At 33.4% G+C, this 13,489-nt stretch overlaps 1 protein-coding gene across 11 annotated transcripts in view; it reads left to right on the top strand.

Annotated features, from left to right (window-relative positions):
• Rab3-GEF (Rab3 GDP-GTP exchange factor) overlaps nt 1–13,489 on the top strand; it is a 138,197-nt gene that overhangs the window by 98,381 nt on the left and 26,327 nt on the right. For 8 of the 11 annotated variants that reach the window (XM_071596586.1, XM_071596590.1, XM_071596587.1 and 5 more), the window contains 5 exons: nt 4,999–5,016; nt 6,987–7,124; nt 9,237–9,370; nt 9,488–9,646; nt 11,912–12,142. In XM_071596586.1, the coding sequence (XP_071452687.1) occupies nt 4,999–5,016; nt 6,987–7,124; nt 9,237–9,370; nt 9,488–9,646; nt 11,912–12,142 (680 nt within the window). The remainder of the gene's footprint in view (nt 1–4,998; nt 5,017–6,986; nt 7,125–9,236; nt 9,371–9,487; nt 9,647–11,911; nt 12,143–13,489) is intronic. The other 3 variants (XM_071596585.1, XM_071596588.1, XM_071596589.1) reach the window with 3 other exon arrangements.

Below are 13,489 nucleotides of genomic sequence, written 5' to 3'. Positions count from 1 at the left end.
GTAACTTCCGCTGGACATCCCTAATATTTTTCATCATTTGTGGATGAGCTGCTACATTTAAACTCATTTACCCAAATGTAAAAAGTTGCAAACACAGGGGCAGAGGTACCATGAACTTCATCCAACTCTTTGTTCTCTTCTGGTGTCAAGCCTTTTTAATTTAATTGTTTAATCACCCCAAGAAAGTAATTTTTTTCTATTTTTCTAAAAAAACAAAAGTTTGTTGCTTGAATTAACTATGAAAATGAAATCATGTAATGGGTACAACTGAAACTTTATCAGCTGTCCAATGAGAATCGAGGCTAAAAGCGAGACTTCTAATGCTATCAGTGTCACCTTTTGGATTGCCTAAGCACTTGTTGAACACCCCACATAGCTGACACCTGGTTCAAAACCCATCATAGGCACTGATATACAAAGGAAATACTGGAGGAAACTATAGGTAGTTATCATTCAGTATGTCAGGCGTTGACGGAATTCAGAAATGGCACCATCAACTCGCATAGCTTCTCAGGGGCCGATGCAGATGTGGACATTAATTTAGTCATTATGAATTACGATTTTCAATTCAAAAGGTGTAAGGTGGATAGAAGAATATTTGGGTGGAATTAGGTAGCATTAAATGGGGTAAAAAGAATGGAATACCAAGAAAACACAAAGTAAGGATAAAGAGATAGGTAATTTTAAGAAAAGGCTAGTAGACCTTGAAAATAGAACAGAAAGCCCAGCAAATGAAACATTACGAGTTGTGAGAAATAGAAAGTGCTGCAAAAAAGGGTTACTTAGTCAAATTAAAAAAAACTGCAATGCAAATGATTTTTACACTCTGAAATTTTTGCATTGAAGGGATACTTAGGTCCAGGAGTCTAGGGTCCATGAGATAGATAAAAATTATTATGGAAAATGGAGAACAAGGTAGTAAATATGGATAAAAATCTTTAGTACTCTTGCAATAACTAAAAAGTAGGGAAGAGTGGGAGGAAGAGATTTTGTAATTAGAGGTAGAACATATGAGAAAGGATAAGCATGTATTTGGAATTGTAAAGAAAAGTGTTCATTTCCGGACTTGTTTAGCTGTAAGTTTCATCGTAATATATATTGTTGTATGTGTCATCATGTGAAATGTTTAGAGAAGTAGAAAACAGTAGAATGATAAAAGAATATGCCTAATACAACTTTTGGATATGTACAAGTCACAATATTACTGGGTGATGAATATGATTTAAGTGTGAGTTGACAGTGTGAATCAGTCAATATTTTGATATGTTTTTTGCAATAAAATATAAGGTACTTTTCTTGGTAATATTAACTAATAAAACTTTTGTGAGTTCATTGAAAACTGAGTCATTACATGGGTTTTCTCCATAAATTAAGAATTATCACAATAAAAATGGGTAATTATTTAGGAAGCTATGCATTCTGCAAAAAAATGCAAATTTTGCATACTAGTAATGGCAAACAAATGTGACACATTTCTTCTTTTCCAAGCATCTTTTAACTAAAATAATAAAATTATATTATATTTAAGTGTTTTTAACAGCCTTTAATCTATACTTAAGTGTGATACATACATAAAATCACATAACTCATGAATATCAATTGAATAGTAATTTATACTTGGTATTGATTAAGGCTCTCTTGAATAATGGTGATTTCTTATTCCTAATTCATGATTTCTAGCTATTAAGTATTTATATGTTGAAATTTGCATTAAAAATATCTTTTGGAAGTCCATGACTCAGACCCAGGAACTACCATATGTTGCTCAGATAAATCTTCTGCAGAGTTATGGTCCCCTCTGACTAGTATTATTATGTAATGGGATTTAAGGGATTCAAGACATCTGTACTTCATTGCTGCTAGCCCTGCAGCAAGTGAATGGTGTAATTATATAAAGTTCATGAATATATTTTTAAAACCAAGGAAATCTTTTTGTTCATGGCTACTTTGTAGTTATCCCATCGACATGTGATCAATCTCCTTGGAGACTTTCAAGTTTAGATTAATGTCATTCACTGATTTCCATTGGAAGAGATGGCCACATAGCTTTGCCTTAGACCTTTCAGTAAGCAGTTGGAAAATAGGTACGTGCTAGGTTTGAGTCACTCTTTCCAGAGGCTTAAACCAGTGGAGTTTTATATGGTTCATCATTGATCAGTCAATCAAAGTCAATTCTCTCTTAATAATCACATGAAATGAATTTAATTCATAAGATATATATCAGCAAAATTTTACCTAATTTATGAGTTAAATTTTCTGCTTTACTGTTTATATGGTCTTACTCAAGACACATATAAAGCACATACAGACAGGTATATGACATTTGCGGCACATTTCACTTTTAACTAGGGGTCAAATGTCTGTAAACCATTGAAAAAACCTTCGCTGAGCTTAGAATTTTATAATACGTGTAATAGGACCTATTTCCAGTATTCATATAGTGTTATTGGAATAGAAACCATTGTAGAAAATATATGGGTATCACATGCACTAATTTTAAAAATTCATTTAATCTTTTATGCATGCTATGTATTTAGATTAAGGTTTCACTGTCATATGCATACTTACTTACCATGTTGAGCAGCAGGTGCTGAAGTTATATAAATGGTGCTTTTATTTCATATTGCATAGTAAAGTAATTGCTTTCATACTGATGTCCACAATAATGGTATTGCATTGTTCTAAATTTATAGCCTGCTGCAAAAGATGCAGTACTCATTTTTAATTGAAGTTCTGCTACTTTTCTTCATTTTTAACATATTTCATGTTGTACTTCATATAAGGAGTATATGCAAATAACTTCGCAGCTCAAGAAAAAAATTATCGTTCTTTTGTTCCGCACTAGTCAATTTAAGGAAAAAAATCACCATTTATATTAAGAAAAGGTCAATAATTTTACATAAATTTCTTTAAAAAAATATGCATTAAAATGTCATAACTATAGTATATTAGAAGTGTGTGGCTACATAACATTTTCAAATTATGTATTAAATAATCAACTGGCACAATATATTATCTAGAAACTTCATAATTTATTAGCAAGTAATGCTGTAACAATTGCTGGTAAAGTTTAGTCCAAGCACTTGATCTGTTGGTGAATGTTGATCCAATGAAAAACCCTGCAATTACATCAACTTGGTTGAGATCTTAGGGACGCCAAAAGTTAGGTAAATAGGGAGGTCTTTTATTTTATCATTTGGCTTAGCATTAATTATTTACATTGGCACTTACATAATGAGTCACAGAGGCAGCTGACGAACAGTGTGTGCCTAAAATATATTCATCACTTCATATGATTTTACTGTGCTCAATTATTCATTGGAATCAATTGTTGGTGTCACGTGAGCATCGTAGGGAGTAGGTGGCTGTTTAATGATGTAGAAATTGTAAAGCTGCTTGCCCTGTGCAAATTTATATCAATTAACCTTGACAATTAACCTGCAATAAGAGGGTTATTACTTATTATATTACTAATTTTGAGATGTCTATGCCACAAGCAGACCTGGCCAGTGGCTGGAAACTTCAGATGATGATAATTTCATTTTAAATTGTGAAATCTATTTGGAACCTTAGTAGATAAAATGAAGAATTGACCCTTCATATGAATTTTAAGCTTAACTGGATGTACTCCCTTTGCCTACCTTCCTGCTGTATTGCTTGCCACAAATGGCATTTAATCCACCAGAAAAGTGTGTCTACCTCTCAGAAAACATCTTGCTAAAATATGTATGAGTGTACATTGCACTGTGATGAGATTTATGCTGCATTTCTCTGTATTATTATGACTGAGTAGACAATTTTGTTCTTTAAACCAACATTTGAGCCATATTTTCTGTTTACTCTAAAACAATTAAAAAAAGAGAGACAGTGCCTAATTTTACTGTTAAATTATTTAGGAAACATTCAACAGATTTTCATTAATACGATGATGTAATATGAGAAAGTGTGCATAATGCTTAGATGCACCAATTTTTTTATAGTAGGGGAGTGAGTGGCCTTATTATGTTAGCTTTCTGAGAGGGGATAAGCTTATGGATAAGAGAATATGGTGCCAGGACTACTGGAACCCCTGAAAAGCCCTCTAACCATGAACTATTCGCTCTGTCTATCAAAGCCAAAGTATCTAATATCTTCCACTACCTTGTTTCCTGCTGATTTGGAGAGGGAGGAAGTGAATGCTAATAGGAGTAGAGTGCCATGAACTTATAATTAAGTCTGAGATAAAAGTTCAAATCAGTGAAGCTGTGTCCTATTGTCAATTCCTGGAGTTTCCTTATTGATATTGTGCAGTGTAATTGTATAATTTACAATACATTACTTAAAACCTGAACTGCCTTACATATGTAAAAGGTAGGAAAATAAAATTGGCTCTCATTTTGCAACAGGTGATATTATGTGCATAGAAACCTTCACTGTTCATTTCTCTCCCTAAAAAGGAGGTGTAGAAAGCGCAAGTAATCAGCCAGCCGTAATTTTTTCTTCGAGCCAGTTTTCTGGTGGGTGAATGGAATGAACAGTTGAATTACAAAAATAATTGAAAAAAAACAAACTTATTTGCTGGAAGAAAAATTGAAGACTTCAATAAGAGTTACTCCTAATAAAATCCCATTGCTGCCTGGAAATTATGTTTATCTGATTTTGCATAATTTAAATTGTCTATCAGCACCTTCCTCTAAATTAATTAGGCTAGCGATGTGCCACCATGCTTGAATAATGGTGACAAAATTGTCATTTAGATTTAGGTAAGCATATAAAGATGTGGCAAAGACATACAATTGATAAATATACATCTACCTTGACATCTCAGTAGATTGCCATGTGTGGTCAATTTACAAACTTGAGCAAAACAGTAATTAAGGTTCAGGAGGCATTAGTGGGTAATACTATTGTCCAATAGAAAAACCTATTCTACATTTTAAATAAGGCAATGTTTAGAGCCATGACTCAGTGTGCTTATTGTATATTTTCATTCTTTTACACTTCTCATTGGTAATCCAGAACCTTTGGGTGTTGGTGGTAAGAGGTGCTAGATTATGCATGATCTCTTTTAGAAATTGTTGAGCTTTAATAATTGGAATTAAGTATTACACATAGGGTTAGAAATGTAGTTCTCAAGCCATTCATACTTTGCCCTCTGCAGCCTTCTTAAAAGGTTTTGTCTTTTTTTCATTTGAGAGCTAATAGATAATACCCTTATTTTGCTTGGGAGGGCAAAATATATGCACTGGGTTGGCAACTTAGTTGGGAAAATTGAGGACAAAAAAATTGGAGAATAAGTTGTGAGATGTTCATGTTTAACATGGAATACTGTGTGGGTGCAGGACCCAGTAAAAACGAAAACTAAAATTTGATGGAAGTCAGTTACACCAGTGGCTTGTGAAACAGTGTGGGTTTATCTGCAAAAAAAAAACTTAATCAGATTCTAAACCCTTGGAAGGAATATTATGACAAAGGACAGCAAACTCTTTTGGAAAATTGGTAAAAGTCAAGAATGGAAACAATTAAAACAAGTGGCCATCCTGTGCATTATTCTCTTGGCTTCACTTCATTTCTTTCAATAGTAATTAGCCAATCTCAACTTTTTACAGATTTCTTTAGCAGTGCTTAACTGCCTCTTTCATTAGTCCAGATTTTACCGTTGCTTATTAACCTATGCCTTAAAATTCATTTAATTTATTTAAGGGGCAATTAGCTAAAGCTTGAGAACTACTGGCATTGTTAAGCATGAGTAAGAATAGTGTTACTAGTCTAAAAATGAAGCCGATATGTGCACCAAGTGGTTAGTTCATAGTGATTGTTGTAAATGATGAACATTTCAGATTAGCTACAAGGTTTTTGGATGATAAAGTTACACCTTGTTACTAGAGTATGGTATGTTAGCTTCTTTTAGACTATGTAACTTTGAATCTGAATTGAACTGGACTCTTGGAACTCTGCAATAGCATGTACCTACCTAAACCCATAAATAACCTGTGATAAATAAATAGATGCCTATGTACATCACCAGAATTATCTGTTCAGCCCAACATGAATGTTAAACTATTAATTGTCACCCTTCACTTAATAGAGGGTCAGCACTTTTAGCTATGTGACTTTTGTACTTTCAGGTTTTATAATATCCATGAATTTCTTCTGCAGCATGCCATGTAATGCCATAAAAAGCAGATATATGCAACTAATCAGTTGTTTTGAATAGTTTCATTTATATTTTATCTTACAGTATGGTTTCAACAAATATGTATGCATACTTATTTATTGATATATTTTACAAAGTGCCTAGAACTTGTTTTTTTCAGGCATTATATTCTGAAATATACTGGCCAGCAAACTTAGAAAACCTTAATACATTGAAATATTCACAAAATTGTCACTTTGTTATGAGAAACGTTGCGGTAAACTTTTGAGTACAGTGGCCTGTTGTTGGGTAATGGTTGTTTTGACATATTGCTGTCAATTGTGATTGGCCACAACACACCAAGGTGTTTTTTCGCTACAAAACATTCTTAGGGAGTATTTTCTATTGCAGTCCTATGGAATTGAGCTAAGCATAAACTTTTTTTTATTAAATATCTCTATTATTTCAACCTTATTGGAGCTGTAAGTGTTATAATGTGTGTTTATGATGCAAAGGGAGGAATTACATATTTAAATTATGTCTGAAAGACTCACAGAGAGTTTACAATCCCTAGCAGCTCTTAGGGAAGGAAAGTTAAATAACCTTATACAAAATGTTGATATTGTAAACTATACAGTCGACACACCAGACTATTCAAATTGGTATGTTGGTTTCAGGCAGTAGGGTCATCTTTTACAGATTGAATCAAAATTTTAATGTGGTCATTGTGAGTCACTGCATTAAGCATCTACATATATTTTCTTTGCTACCTCCTTTGAAAGCCTGTCATAGTCCTATTGCCATAGTTAGTGAGCCTCTTTTGAAGGGAAAGAAAGCTTTTGCACGCTTTGCTTGCTATTGTCCGCCATAGGGGGCAAAAGCACCAGTGGTGGGGGTGCCAGTGCCCATGGCGCCAGCCCTGGTGCAGCCTCAACCTCCTCCTCCTCCTCTGTGATGGGATCCTTCCGAGTTAGAGAGAAGGTTCAACCGTTTGGCCCTTTTCCCAAAGGTGAGGCCATAGGCCGTCTCTATGGTGTACTAATCACTAAGCAACACATGTCTTGATTATAGGCCAAATGAAATCAGTACCACTCACTGTGAAACCAGCCAGTGTTCATTTTTGATAATTCTTTGTGATAGTCCTAAGATCTACTGAAGACCTACTGAAATTATCAAGAAAAAACAATTCTAAAATGCTTTTATTATGATTTCATTAAACTTCACACAGGTTATCCATTAGTTTGTTTTGAGTATTACAACCACTGAGAGTAGAGATTTGATGTATCAAGCAAATAAAATATATCTGGAAATAATTATTTTTTTGGGTGTTGGAGAGCTCAATGTTGATATACCATCAGTGCAAGCAATTGTTGTTCATAATTGAGACTCAAATTCATTGTGAAGGATCTCTGATTACAATGATGGATATAATCTTTTCTGACATTAGCCATTCTACAGAATGAAGGACCTATTTAAACTGGTTTCTTTCTAAACCACTTATAGCTCACAAAAAATTATCAAAAATCCACACTGTTTTCTCTTAAATCTCCATTTAGGAGTTTTAAGTGTTGTTTTCCATATTACTCCTTGAGTTTTTTTTTGCATTTTTTTGAATGTTCAGAAATTTTGCACTGCAGTAGGAAATAGAAGAGGCCAAAATATCAGCGAAGTGACAGCATACACATATTTTGCATTGCAATTTCAGCTCTTGAAAGCCTAATGTATGCATCTTAGTTTATTACCATTGAGCTGTCGTTTCAGCATACCTCTAATCCAAACTGATATTCACTCCTACTTATTGATAATAATTATCGTGATTCAGCTTTTGAACTTCATTATTTATTTTTTTTTCATAATAGAAATTGGAATAAAGTAATGTGTAATTATCTCGTGACGCGAGTATATAATTCCACCATTTCTTTTTCTAACTAAGAGGAAAAGAAGATTTAGTTATTCTTATGGTGATGACATTCATTTTTCTTATTGAATGAAGCCATTGGATTTAGCATTTTATTTCCTCAGTTTCAAATGCAGATTTTTGAATTGTTTTGCTGAATTTCAATGGTCTCGGAAACCATTTGTGAATGCATTAGGTAGCCAGAAAATATTTAGTTTCTCATTATTTTTTTAAATATATACATTTATTATCAATATCAGTACACATTAGCTTGCATATACAGTCTTTAGAAAGATTTCATAGTCTTTATTTTTTTAGGTTATCTTCCATGATGGAATATTATTTTTATATTTTGAACTTAAAAATTGTAAAATGTTCATAATTCTGGCATATTAATTGATATAGAGGGTAGACTGCCATTACTGTTTTTACATCTTTCTGACAATTATATTCATTGCATAAGATGAAAATATCAAAGTGTTGATTTTTAAGAGACCTGGAATCACTTTGAAAATTTGAAAAATATCATAAGTTACATTTTTTCCCATCTGTATTCATTTTTTTCATTTCTAGGGGAGGGGGAGAAACCATACTCATCCTGCATTACCTTAACCCTTTGAAGTAGATAATAGGTTCAAGCTCAAAATTATGTAAATTGCAGCATCATAAGTAGTCCTTAGAAGCTTTTCATTTTTAGTTAATTGTCCGTGGGCAGGTACTACTAGTAGAATCGTGAGTAGACCAGCCTAATCCTGGCAACATCATTATTATTATTATTATTATTATGGTGTTTCATCATTTGGTTTTAGTTTCAAATGCATAAAATTGAAATTTCTTGGTCCAAGTACCTAGCTGCTTTTAGTTAACTTTTATATAGTAAATATACATGGTTTTAATTTGCATTGCTTATTTTGTTTAGCTCTGATGCCTTGGAACATAGATTTAGTGATGTGGATGATATATGTTTTAGAAGTTTCATACTATAAGTTACATGTTGATTTAAAAATAATAGTCCTATTATGACAAACATGAAAGATGTTTTAAATAAATTTAACATGGAGCATGTCTTTTAGTTTTTGTGAAATTGTTTGATTTTCCCTGTTAACAATGACATTTTAAATCTCAAATAGTTAGTCATATTAATAGTAATCATTAGATATACATTCTCATGTTTAAAATATAATCTATGATTAGTTATCAACTGTTCACTTTTATTGGGCTTAGGTCGAAAAGGATTGGTTGAGAAGTCTTCATTAATACGCCACACTCCCACAAAATCTCGTCCAGAGGAAACCCAAAAGGTTCAAACATCTGAGAGATCTACCTCCAATACTGAAAATCAAGCTTTCCTTAAAGATGTGAGTACATTAATTGTAGCTAACTCCTGTTGCTTTTTATATGATAGTAATGTTTATGGTTAATCAAGTTCAGCATCAACCACAAATCACTCATGTCTTTAATTTTGATTATTCCAGATTGTTACCCAAGTACTGGATGGTGAGGGCATAGGGTGGCTGAAATTAAATCGGATGAAGAAGTTAATGGAAGATGAGAGTTATCGAAATTTTGTTGTCAGCAAACTTAACCGGACTTTAGATAGGAAAATCAGTCCAGATGATCACATTGATGATGTGGTAAGCTTTTTTTCTTGTTTTCATCAACTTTGTATATCATTTTCCCTCTTTTCTATCATCTCTTCATCTTGTGACTCCATTAAGTGGACTGCCCTGTTCAATGATCAAAGTGTAAATGATTTTCCAATTATAGCATACTATAATTTTTATTACCACTATACCTACATGTTTCAAATGTAATTATTTTTGGAGAGAACCAAGAAGGCTAAGTGATTCGAAAATATAATCAGAAAAAAGGAATGAAAAGTAAAATTATTATTAATATACTGCTAACAGCATTAATTGATGAACACCTGATTTGTAAATCTCTATCAAAGAAGGCAAATTGATTAAAGTCTTTGAAAGAAATACATGAGTTGCCTGTACTTGAAAGAAATGTAATAAAACATAAAATGCTACCGATGCTATTGCTAGGTCTCTATGTAGATGGTGGATCACATTAGACATATTTGCCTCAATGCCTTAGAGCCCTTTTGATGACCCCAACTTTCCCTTTGGTTCTTTAATCTACCTCCCTCTCTCAGTACTTCCTGTCATCACTTCTACAATGCAAGCAACTGAAATGAGTTCGATTTTCTTCCCTCATGTCAAAATTCTGAACAAATGATTGCTACTGAAATGCTCAGTCATCTTGACTCAGTCATGATAACTGAGCCGTAATTACTGTTGAACGAACGTCATCTCAGGGAGGAAAAGTTTGAAACAGCTCATTGTTGCAAGAAACCACTTCAAGGAACAAGACACAAAATGAAATATAATATCAGATGAAAATGGTGCATCTTAATTGAGGAAAAAGAGAGAGTGATGGATGACATTAGTTCTGAGTGCTGACAGCATCTGTGCAATTAAAAATAACTGTGGCAGAAAATAATAGAAACATACTGTTGACAAACTTGATGGTGTAGGCAATACAAGATGGATTAGAAATCGATGCCATGATTAAGGACATGGTGTAAAGCAGACCCTGGGAATCAATCTTATGATTTCAGAAATAATTAAATATTTAAGAGGACAAAACTTTGTCATATTGAAGATTTATGCATAGGTTTGCTAAAGATCATATTATAATTAATTATGCCAAGATTCAAGAGTAAAAGAGCAAGAATTAGGAAAGAGCAAAGATGTATCCTTCTGTGTACTATTTCAAATGATTGCATCACGAAGTCTATTTGCAATAAAAATAAAGGTAATGCTACATGAATTTTGATTCTCAAAGGAAAAGCCAGTATCTTATATTTTAAGGATGGTATAGCTAAAGTGGTTGAGATAGAAGAAAATCTGAAAAGTAATCTGGATAATAAGGGGACAATATAAATAAAACTAAGATAATTGCCCAAGATCACAGAAAAAATACAGCAAATATTAAATTGGAGCATCCAGCACCAAAAGGTGAAAGTCATTTGAGAAGATTAATCACACGGTTCAAAAATCATGAAAGACAAATATTAGAATAGCTAATGCCAAGAAGCCATTGTTCAAGAAGAAAAAAATCTATTCACAAACTAAAATATAACCTTGGGATCTAGAAAACACTTCATCAAGAATACTTTTGTGACCAATGCATGCATTGTAGCAATGGAAACTATAAAAATGTGGTTTTAATGAAGAGTGGTGAGGTTCAAATGGAAGGATCTAGTAACTAACAAAAAAACATGAGTAAGGGATGATCAAGCTTATCAGTAATAACAAAAATCTATAATCATCAAATAGCAGAAATACACTTTTATAGATATGATCAAGTCAAAAGAAATCAAGGCTAGTTGGCTTTGCTGTTATGAACCTACAAACACCCTTAGTGTGTATGTGTTTGAATTAGGTTTCATTAATGTTAGATATACAGGCTAAATACAGTTGTGTGGATGGTAGTGTTCTCATGGGCTGAAGCACACTACTTTCTTTGCAGGAGAAGCACAGATTTAGTTTCTGCTAAATGGCCCTAGAGCCTCAGACCATGACTAATATTTATGTGAAAGAAAACAAAGAAGGCGTCCTTAAGTGCTCCTCAGGAATATTATTTTTGAGCTTCCTTATTATGTGTCTTGCAAGTTGTTTGCATTGATCCCCATATTTTGTGGTTATACATATTTAGAATTTAAAAAAATTCTATATCCATGAAATCACTTTAATTATCTTTAAACATTTAGTGTTAGACATTAAAATGGGCATACATGTGGTTACTTTTTAATTGGGATGCAGAATACTTTTAGGTTATATTTTTGGATTAGATGAGTGGTAGTTCATTCATATCGGGTGCTTACATTTCAGTGTGTTTCTCGTGCTGTATGGAAAGGAATGCTTAAGGCTTTGATATCTGTGGTGCACGGGCTAGAGGTTACTTACACCAATTTTGGTCTTGGAGGGATGGCATCAGTATTCCAAGTCCTTGAAATTGCCCACACACATTATTGGAGCAAGGATTTGGCTGACCAGCCACAAGGTGGGCTAGATCCATCATCAGCTGGGGGAAGTGGTGGGAGCACAGCCTTACTCTCACAGGTAAGAATGTTCTACAGGTCATACCAAACATTCATGTCATATTTCAAAAAAGTCTTTTGCTAATTATTGTAACTGTAACATTTTAACATGACTTAATTCCCCATTTTAATTACCCATGCAGCCAACTTGAAATTCTTAATTTCAGTCTTGAACCCATAATTTAACTAAATAATAGCAATAATGGTTTTAAATCATGATTATCCTGTTTAATTATATCCATTTACGATATTTTCCCATCAATAACGCCCACTTAATGTATAACGCGCACCCAGAACTTTGTAGTTATGAATTTGTATAGATACCACGCACCCAGGGCTTCATAGTTATCATGAACGTGCATAGATGCACAGCATCTGTACTTGCATAGATATATGCACATAAAAATTATATATAGTGTGTGTAAAAATATGTCTATATTGATTGTGTGTGTGTAAAAATAAGTCTATGTTTTGATTTTTTCAATTTTCATTGCGTAATGTGCATCGTCATTTTTTTCGATCATCTTAACATTTTTGCAGAGATAACGTGCCCGTTATCAATGGGAAAATAGGGTACTCAGAAAGAGCTTAGTTGGATAAGTATCAGTGACAAAGACATTGGTGAGATAATGTGGGCAGGCGGAGGGACAAACCTTCAAGTCTCACCCAGCATATATCACTGAAGCTGTTAACTTTCAACATTCATTTTAGGAGGAGGGTTTTGATTCCTTGGACTAGTCAGAGTGTCAAGGATGGCTAAAGTGTCTCTTCAATGTTACTGTATGCCAGTTTAATGCTTTCACCAAGGGATTCCACATGAAATTCATACATCGACTAAAAAAATACCTAACAGTATCCTGTATACTTTGGTATCATATTGTATACTGAATAATTGACCTTTCAGAAATCTCGCTAGGCTAGGCATAGGCTAATAAACAATTGACTCCTAAACATGTTTTTGTATGCTCTCTTTCAACCTGTGAATTAACAGGAAGAAATTGAGTTACAAAGAATCTTAAACAAGAAACATGAATTTTTTATGTTAAAGTGATGTGGAGTTCATTTCATGTAAATGTTCAGTATTTACATGCTACATGGTTTTGCATTACCTCAGTTTGCTCCCTAAATCCTATCACCATGGCTACACTTCTACAAAATATTGTATTAAGACTAAGCATAGGGAAACAGTCATCTTTACCACATCTCTATGGACGAATTTTACCCACGGTGTGATGATTACATTTTTTCCCTCCATGTTTAGTTGTGAAAAACTCCGTGAAAGTTGTCTAAACCTATGTGCTTACCAGAAATCACTTTCCACAGGTCATACGGATGCATGCTATCAAAATATATTATTTGTTTATTGTGT

The sequence above is a fragment of the Hetaerina americana genome, unplaced genomic scaffold, assembly GCF_022747635.1.
Source record: "Hetaerina americana unplaced genomic scaffold, ioHetAmer1.1.p SCAF_8, whole genome shotgun sequence".
Lineage (NCBI taxonomy): Eukaryota > Metazoa > Arthropoda > Insecta > Odonata > Calopterygidae > Hetaerina > Hetaerina americana.
This window is presented reverse-complemented; position numbering and strand designations above follow the sequence as displayed.